Here is a 9201-nt window from a genome sequence, read left to right as displayed (position 1 = left end):
TTATTGATGTTTTCTATTTAATGTTAGTGTGGAAGAGTCATAGATCGTTTATGATCTAACCTGAATTTGGTAACCCATCGGATTATCAGATACCGGAAGTAAATTTCCGAATCAAAAACAAACCGCGCCATCTAGCGTCAATTATAATTGGCCAACTATCCATTATTTAAATGGTCGGTTAGATGCAAAACCGACTTAATAGAAAATTGTAAAGTAAACAATTTTTGCTAAACTTAACCAACAGCCAATACTATGCCATACTTATTGCACTAACGCTTACCGGATCCTGGCACGATTGTTTACCTCAATATTATTCATACACACATAACAACCAACACACACTGCTTGGAAGAAAGGAGGCGCAACAATTTCACTCTTTGCTCTCCCCGTACAATGCCTTTTCTTTTATTTCGTTTAGTCCCACACCGGTTTCGGTTTGTTTGTGCGATTCAGTCGCAACATGATTCCAGTTTTTATCTCCGGCTTTATTACACCCACGATATCTGGTTGTTGTTCTGTTTGTTGGTTTGAATAATTTTATTAGCAATAAAAGTAGTAGATTAAGGTTTCTGTTATTAATTCCTTTTACACCTTGTTTCTTTTTTTATTTTTGTTTATATAGAGGGGACGTGGATTTTCTTGATGTTCCGTAGGCGCTGCTACTGCGACTCTGCTATGTGTGTTCTTCTTGTGTAAACTCTCCTTTTGCTGACGGGGTTTTTGCTTCGATCATCGGCTACCAAAATTCGCGAGTTTTGCCTCTTTCTGCTCACCTTCCTGCTGATGGTGCTGCTCGTGCTGCTGATGTTGTATCGCAGCAGATGGTGTTGACTGCTCTTCGCACGATTCTCTACCAGCTACGGACAATCCTTACGTTCCTCTTTGTAATCACCTGCACCCTCTCTTCCTCTTTCGCTATCTTATTACTTTCCCTCCTTCGGTAATGTCTCTGGAATTTCGCTTCTTGGTTCGGTTCGCGCTTTCGACGACACAATGTTACTACCAACACCACCCAGCTACCACACACCACCCACACACACAACCAACAGTACACAGAAGAAGGAAGAAAGCGACAACACACTTGTTTTGCGGCGCTGGTCTGCTGCTAGTATTTCTTCAGAGGGAAAACAAATATACTCTCGTCCGCAATTAAATCAAATCAGCCAGATTGGCTGGCATTTCCTCAATAGTAGTATTGTAATGCTTCTCGATGTCGGCGAGAACCCGCTTGTCTTGCTCGGTAACGAAGTTGATGGCAACTCCCTTACGACCGAAACGTCCACCACGTCCAATTCTAGAATGGCAAAACAACAGAACATTAGTATCTACCATCTTCTTTGCACAAAACAGGGTACATTAGGCCTTTATGGCTAACTTGTTGACCTACCTGTGGATGTAATTCTCCCGCAGCGTGGGGAGATCGTAATTAATAACTAAGGACACCTGCTGTACATCGATACCTCGTGCGAGCAGATCCGTGGTGATCAACACACGCGAAGAACCGGTACGGAACTGCTTCATGATCAGATCACGGTCGCGTTGCTCCATGTCGCCGTGCATGGCGGACACGGTGAACGTCTTCTCCGTCATCTGCTCCGTCAGCTGATCAACCTTGCGACGGGTGTTGCAGAATATAACCGCCTGCGTGATCGAGAGCGTATCATACAGATCACACAGCGTACCAATCTTCCAATCCTCGAACTTAACGTCCACGTAGAATTGTCTGATACCTTCCAGTGTCAGTTCCTCCTTTTTCACCAGAATCTTGACCGGGTTGCGCATGAAATGCTGTGACACCTCGAGCACATCAGCGGGCATTGTTGCCGAGAGCAGAATGACCTGTACGTCCTGCGGCAGCTTCTGGAAAACGTCCTGGATCTGGTCCTTGAAACCACGAGACAGCATCTCGTCAGCCTCGTCCAGGACGAACAGCTTGATTTCTTTCGTATGCAGTACGTTACGCGAGATCATGTCGTGGACACGACCGGGCGTACCGACCACGATGTGGCATCCCTGCTCTAGGCGACGCATATCGTCGCGCACGTTGGTGCCGCCGATACATGCGTGGCACTGGGCCTTCAAGAAGTCACCCAGCGAGATGACCACCTTTTGGATCTGCGACGCCAACTCACGAGTCGGAGCCAGAATCAGCGCCTGGCATTGCTGCAGCTCGGTTTGGATCAGCTGCAAAATCGCGATCGAAAATGTAGCTGTTTTTCCGGTACCTGCAATCGAGAATCAAGAACAAGAGCGAGAGAGCAAGCGCATAAATTTTATTTCCAACCAGAATAGATGCCGTATGTGGGATACATTACTACGTTATTACATCATATATAAATCTGTAGAACGCTGGTACAAACGTATGACCATGTTAAAACTAATACGGATCATACATATCCAAAGTAGCGTACTTTTTTTTAATTTGGCACCACTTTTTGAGGTAAGAATGGACAGAACGATTTTACCTATGTGTTCAAAAAATGATGCTGAACATATACACTTTTTGCTCATCACGCTTCAACGCAACACACACGACACGAGTGAAAACATCACCAATTAAAAATCTACACATGGAATTTGGTATGGTAGTACGGAACAAACAAAAATAATTTAATCGATTTTGATTAGAACACGAGATTTAGTGCAAAGAAAAGACGCACTCATAATGGTGGAGTGTGCTGATTGACAAGGGAATATCCGTGTGGCCTGTAAAATTCACTTAAGTCATTCAAATGAGCAGGGACATTTTGGAGCCATTATTGGTCTTTCTTGTAATATAACTATAGAATGTACCGAGATAAATCGGAAATTCTTTGTAAATTCTGATACTTTCCCAAAATGAAGCTGGTTCTTGTTCTCCTACGCTTCATTAGAATAGAATTAGTTCCTTTATGAACAAGTTACTGAATTTGTGAAAAAAAAATCATACCTACCACGGTGTATTTAAGATAACTTTCATCAAAGATTAGAAATGGCCACGACTCAGTCAGATAAAAACGACCTACGGTATGTAAGACCTAAACGCGTCCTAAACATTCGATCAGATATGAAACTGAAGACCCATCGAGGTTTTTCGTTATGGCCTACAAGAGCTACACCTTATGCCTGAATAACCTAGAAACCATATCATATAACCAGAAAAACGGATGTAATGGGGCTCTAACAATAAGATTTCTACGATAGATCCGGCCGATGATTTAGAAAATCGATAATTTTTAAGGTCCTTAGTCGTACCGCACACACCATATACATTCATGAAGAACGCATGCTTTACTCCATTTTAACCCTGTTTGTTCCTACCGTTACGCGGTCCAAATCTTGTGTGAACCCTTTTCTTAAGCGTGTGTGTGTGCCTGTATATTGCGTGACCACAAACATAAACGAGCTTCTTGGAAGACTCCACGCTACACACCACCACTTACCGGATTGAGCTTGGGCAATGACATCGCGCATTTTCAGACACGGCACAATTGCGCGTTGCTGGATGGCAGACGGTTTCTCAAAACCGTATGCATAAATACCACGCAGGAGCTCCTCACGGAGACCCATCTGGTCGAAGTTATCATACGAGTCGTTCCAGTTAGACTCGATAACGCCATCTGGATTCATGCCGGCGGGTCCATCGTGCGATTGTTGCTCCTGGCGGTTATCATCCATCTGCATCAAGGTTTCATTATGCCGAGAAGAGAGCACCATTTTTACACGTTCCGAAAATGAAAATAAATAAAACATATATTAGAATTGAATTCACCATACCCAGAGGAATATGTTGCCTTTAACGGCCCCCGTTCCATTGTGGTTCGTAGAGAAAAGAATGCACACAAAATTGGATTCAGAACAAATTTAAAACATTGAAACAACCTCGCTTTTGCAACTTTTTCACTTGGTACAATTCTTTATGAACGTTAAATGTATGAAGAACTCAACTGTGCATATTTCCTAGCCTACTATGTTGTGTGTATTTTAACTTATTGGCGTCGTTTCGTTGTTATGCCGGCTGGAAGATGGAGGGAAAGAGAGAAAGAACTATCGCGAGGTATTCCGTTTAGCGCATGTGACAAAAGATGGTTATTTTATGCTTCCAGCGTTGAACTATTCCACTTATTTCTACACCTATTTCACACAAATGTTGTAGCGGCTAAACACGGACACAACGACCTTGGATGATAATGGGAATATACGTGAGCCGTGTCTGCTGATTTGTGCTCTTTGTAATGTTTTGATGGCAAAACGTCGCATTTCTTTTGCGGTGTGCAGGCAAGCCGAGTGAAGTGTAATCGTTACTTCAGCCGTCACAAGTCCCGAAGCGTAGACTCTACTACGATGCCATCGGATGATGACGTATTATTCATTGTACCGGGTCAAATACGAAAACTCGGCGAAGTAACTTTGTTCTGATGCGAAATTACACTAGCTCTTGCAAACTTATTCAATATTTAACACTTGCTATGAAAAATGTTGTCCACTGTTAATCAAATTGCTTCTCAGTCTATCCTCTGCCTCCCGGGGATCGAACGATTTCCGTTTTCAGACCTCCGGATTAATGCATCACACACGCAGCAACCTCAGGCTGTTTGTTGGAGATGCGTTTCTATTAACATAAAATAATAACGAACATAAATTTCACACACCCACGGAAGTACTCTATACCTTTCCTATAACAAGAAATTTTTTACAAAATCTCGTTTAGCGTCCAACCCTTACTAACTTCGTACTATCAAAGCCTGCTAAGCATGGTACAGCCACGAAGATAGCTTCCATCATGACTCAAACCAGAATTCATATAAGAGCGAGACGCAGGACGAAGAAACGAGATCGATTATCCGATTTGGGGCTAAATGAACACTCTTGTTTTCTCTTTCACGCTGCCTCCGAGTCGTATTACAATACCGGCCGGAATCGACATCCGTCGTCTAGTTGTCACATTTGTAGCAAAACCCCTCTCTTTCTCGCACTCGTATGCTGCATTACTCCTGCTCAAATCGCTTCTTCGCGCGACCCGGTTTTACCTTCGTGTGTTCCAAGATTACTGCCCTAGGTGCGTGATGCTAGTAACGAACAATGGGTGGCATGAACATTTTGCGGAATATTTTTCCAGTGCAATGCACGAGGAAAGTCTCATTATCCCCCCTGCAACCGATACCAAACCAAATGGGCCAAAATAGAAGGAAAATGGAAAACTGCAAAGATGTTAAAAGATGTCTTGTCCATTGGCAAAAGTGCCGACCACGGTACTCTACCGTATGACCAAGCATTCGATGACTAACCGGACCTACACACACACACTGGAGTCGATTTATCATATGCACCTAGCAACGTGACTGAACTGTTTCTTATTTCAGCAAGTATTAGATCTCTCGAGAAATAATACTACGAATCAACGATCGAAGAGTTACACGGTACGTTTCTCTACACAAAAGCCACGACTACATCTTAGCAGGTCTCTTAAATCTTGCCAACGTTAGGGCGCTATATATCATACTTATTCTGCTGATTCGCACAAAAGACTGCTGTAAACCTTCAACCAAGGGCTCAATGACAATGACCTCCAAAACCAACATTTTTAGCAGTGGCTTCCACGAGTTGCTCTCCACATTTCTCAGTATATTCAACTTAAGTCCCGTAAACGGGGGAGCTTATGCTTCAGTAATTTTTCAATAACGGTACAGAAATACATGAATCGGCTATGACTGCAGTACGGAACGTGAAACAAAGCTACCCGTCGTCCAATGAATCGTAACTTTCCATTCTTTCTCTCTCTCACTCTGTTTTACACGGTACGGTTCTATTGCTTCTGTCTCGTTTATACCATCAGCGGAGGTTACTTTCTGTACCATCCAGCAAAACCTAACCTCACAAAATGCAATCCATTACAAACGGAACGTCGTGCTCCCTCTTTCGGGACCGCTTTGGTTGTAAAATCGTTCAGCCGTTATGACTTGTTCGCAGAAATGTTGGACCATGTCGCCAAGGATGCGGGGTCCCCAGCGTCGTCGTGGCTGCCTGGCTGCACCGTTGTCACTTAAATGACCGTCAGCTACGACGATGTATCGAGTAATTTCTATGTCATTATCAAAGCAACTCGATGGCAAGACTGAGTTACTTTCATGATCATGAAAAGCGCTAAAATTAGCGTTCGACCGTATCATCTTGTCATCTCCACGGCCACAGGATAATCAAAGGCATGTAACAATGAAAAACACGATGATCGTGCATTCTATTGAATGTGCCATCGATGAAGTGCGCAACAGTGCTTATGGTAACACAAATCTCAAATCAAAGCACGGTTTTCTCCAATTAGAAAATGGCCTGCTCGTGCACTTTTCCATGTCACCAAAAAAACATCAAATGAACCATTTCTCGGTACGTTTCATTCGATGGTCCTTCTACCCCAGTGCGCACTGCAACTGCGCCTGATGGAAGGCCGGGGAGCGCTGGAAGCTAGAATAAAAGGCCACATTTTTGGACATGGATGGATCTTCCAGGTTCCAGGGCTGGTCTGTCCTTTCTTTACAACACATCCGAAACTTTGTTGCACCGTTTACTGACTTAATTTTACTGTTGAAACGCTTCCAGGAAGATCTTTGGATAGGATCCGCTAAGAACACGAGCGTAATGACAGCGCCGCGTTTGCACCACACGGCCTTCGGCGCTTACTCTTTGGTTCGTTCCTAGGCAGGAAAAATTTACAATTGCAATTTTCACGCTAAATTCACCAAATTACGTCCGTATTCGTACGTCTACCGATTTGCGTTACTTTTCTCTCACTTTTGCCACCAATTTCGACCCAATTTCACCCGTTTTTCACGTACGTTTTCACGATTGAAGTTTGGCACTTTTATACACGTGCTGAATTGGATTTTTATAAACCAAGCGAAAGGTCGCCATATTGAAAGATTTGCAGCAAGAAGCTGTCGGCGAAGCAGCTTTTAGGCCCGCGGGGCGGTGAAGCAGGCGTGAAATGGCGAAATACAGGTGGCTCTTTTCGCCCGTGTCGAGCGAACAACGATTGTTTCGCCCCGCTGTCATTTTTGACAGTTGTTTGACGAAAAGGGGCGTTGGGACGAAATTTCGCTCGTAATTATATCACAGAAATATTAAATTAAATTCCATATTCAGAAAATTATCATTCCAGTGATTACTATCATTTGCACAAGGAAACGTGTTGATAGAATTCGTATCCCAAATTCCATACACCAGTCAATGAGAGTGCTCTAATGCCTGTGCTAATCTGCACCTCAAATCTTCAACAGTGCTGTCTTGCATCAAGCAATCATTGATTTTTTCTAATAAAATTGTAGTTAATTGGATTCTGAACAACTTTAGGAATTGGATAACTAAAACATGGAGTGTAAAGATTTTGTTCCCCGTGACGCCTATCGCACCGAAGAAGAATTGCTTAAGTCTATAAAAACGAATGAAAATTATTCGCTCGAAAGCAATTTTACCAGCTCAAAAGCGCTATTGCGTCGCCAGGTTGGCAGAAATGGTGATAATCTGTAAGTATTCTTCTGTGAAAAAGCTAAATAAGTTCCGAAAATGTGTGCTTTCTTTCCCTGTTTTAGGTATGATTTACTAGTTCGACTAGTATCAAATTTGCTCGATAATACACCGTCAAACGTAGTTGATCATTTTGAGGAATATTGTCGACTAACCCAAAACGATTTCCTTTCGCCGGATCGCTTATTCCTTCATCCTTTCGATCAACCTCGCGAGAAAGGCAGAACACTGCAGAAACAAGCGATATTGGCCAAACAAACCCTCAAAATCTTGACCCAGATTGAACACGAAAAAGGGTGCCATTATACGAAGCTCAGCCTGTTCGTTAATCGCGGCTTAAACATGATGGGTTTGGATATTCCCAGAGGGTATGATTATTTTATCAGCACTCAAATTGACCAAACGCTTCACAATAATTCAAACGTAAAGTCATGCGAATTCTGGGGCATCGTGAGATCGTTGGGTTGCGATTATTACGTACTGGAAGCGGAACTCCGAGACAAGAGTGTCGAATACTGCGAGTGTCGGGGCGTGATTGGGACGCATCCGGAAATTATAACCAACATCATCGACGGCGTACTGGAAAGAACTCTTAAGCAAACCAAATCACTGAGCATTTTGCCACAGCTGACGGCCGAATCTTTGGATGATCTAACACAGGGGGTGATGAAGGACATACTCGCCCAACTTCCACTGGTGGACAGAGAAATCGAAGAGCAGTACTGTCGCCAACACATAGCCTCGTTACTCGCTGAATTAATCGACCGTTTATCTTGCATGTCTTCCGAACGTTCATCTGAAGATTCTTCCTCGGGAATGGTAGTCGATCCCTGCGCCACTTCACATTTATCCATACACTCTACTGCGTCGATGTTGCGCATTCGCCTTGAGCGGATACAGCTTGAAAATCGTTTGAATAATCGCAAGTATTGGGTGTCGGAGAATCCACGCACCAAACCGTGGCAGGAGCTGCCAGATATCACCTTGGAGCAGCTTGAAGCAACGGAAGGGTTGCAAGTATTCTTACGCGGAAACCTAGAAGCACCGGTACCGCATATTGTGAAACAATTTAATGGGTTGGAGAAAAATCTGTTGCGCGCACAGGTTTGCAGAATCAGTTCCCATCGAGATTGTCACCTTGATGCTTCGGAAACAAACATTTCGCTCGTCAGATGCCTTTCGGGCATGTTTTTTTCCATGACCGGTTACAACCAAGAGCTGCTTCAGGAACGGGCCGAGCGTTGGTGGGAACGGAAGGAACAAGGAATGCAATATTGGACTTCGGAAACGTGGCCCGGACTTTGTACCTTCATCGATGAAGAAAAGTTTCGTTGCTATTACATTGGATGGGCACAGGAGAAACGAAATAATTGGTACTGCCCGATAGTTCGCATACCGGAAATGGCGAGCGAGTACGAAGATGTCCCACTGCGGAACAGTGACATTTCACAGCGGATTGAAGATTTAAATTTCGACGATGTTGTTTCGATAACATCTTCCAAAAGTTTCGATTCTTATTAAAATTTTTTTTCATTGCAATCTAGTAAAAATGCTGAATTATATCGTTGAACTGTAGAAAAGTTGAATTTCCCTCAACATAACGACCGTGTTCAGAATGCTAACAGTTATGCAAACGACTCGTTTGGAATTGCCGCGCAAAACGCAATGACAGTTCTCAAAACGGTTCAGGTTGTGCAAAAC

The 9201-nt window shown here is 43.4% G+C and overlaps 2 protein-coding genes across 2 annotated transcripts; one reads left to right on the top strand and one right to left on the bottom strand.

The window, feature by feature from the left end:
- Positions 1-1149: 1149 nt before the first annotated feature.
- On the bottom strand, positions 1150-3657 carry LOC128711516 (eukaryotic initiation factor 4A). The gene is made up of 3 exons (XM_053806395.1): positions 3423-3657; positions 1388-2225; positions 1150-1294 (listed from the first exon to the last, which is right to left on the bottom strand). The coding sequence occupies exons 1-3, from the start codon at positions 3655-3657 to the stop codon at positions 1150-1152; spliced, it is 1218 nt and encodes a 405-aa protein (XP_053662370.1).
- Positions 3658-7344: 3687 nt separating this feature from the next.
- Positions 7345-9021, top strand: LOC128716351 (uncharacterized). Its single transcript, XM_053811270.1, has 2 exons — positions 7345-7499; positions 7566-9021. The coding sequence occupies exons 1-2, from the start codon at positions 7345-7347 to the stop codon at positions 9019-9021; spliced, it is 1611 nt and encodes a 536-aa protein (XP_053667245.1).
- Positions 9022-9201: the final 180 nt, after the last annotated feature.

Source organism: Anopheles marshallii, chromosome 3 (assembly GCF_943734725.1).
Source record: "Anopheles marshallii chromosome 3, idAnoMarsDA_429_01, whole genome shotgun sequence".
Lineage (NCBI taxonomy): Eukaryota > Metazoa > Arthropoda > Insecta > Diptera > Culicidae > Anopheles > Anopheles marshallii.
The sequence above is the reverse complement of the archived record's forward strand: the minus strand, read 5'-3'. Positions and strand labels throughout refer to the sequence as shown.

What these genes read in the sequence shown, in the direction of transcription:
- LOC128711516 (XM_053806395.1), bottom strand. Translation starts at nt 3,657, where the DNA reads ATGGATGATAACCGCCAGGAGCAACAATCGCACGATGGACCCGCCGGC. An exon ending in CATTGCCCAAGCTCAATCCG is followed by an intron (nt 2,226 to 3,422) that starts GTAAGTGGTGGT and finishes TCTCGATTGCAG; the next exon opens with GTACCGGAAAAACAGCTACA. An exon ending in CGGGAGAATTACATCCACAG is followed by an intron (nt 1,295 to 1,387) that starts GTAGGTCAACAA and finishes TTGCCATTCTAG; the next exon opens with AATTGGACGTGGTGGACGTT.
- LOC128716351 (XM_053811270.1), top strand. Translation starts at nt 7,345, where the DNA reads ATGGAGTGTAAAGATTTTGTTCCCCGTGACGCCTATCGCACCGAAGAA. An exon ending in GGCAGAAATGGTGATAATCT is followed by an intron (nt 7,500 to 7,565) that starts GTAAGTATTCTT and finishes TCCCTGTTTTAG; the next exon opens with GTATGATTTACTAGTTCGAC.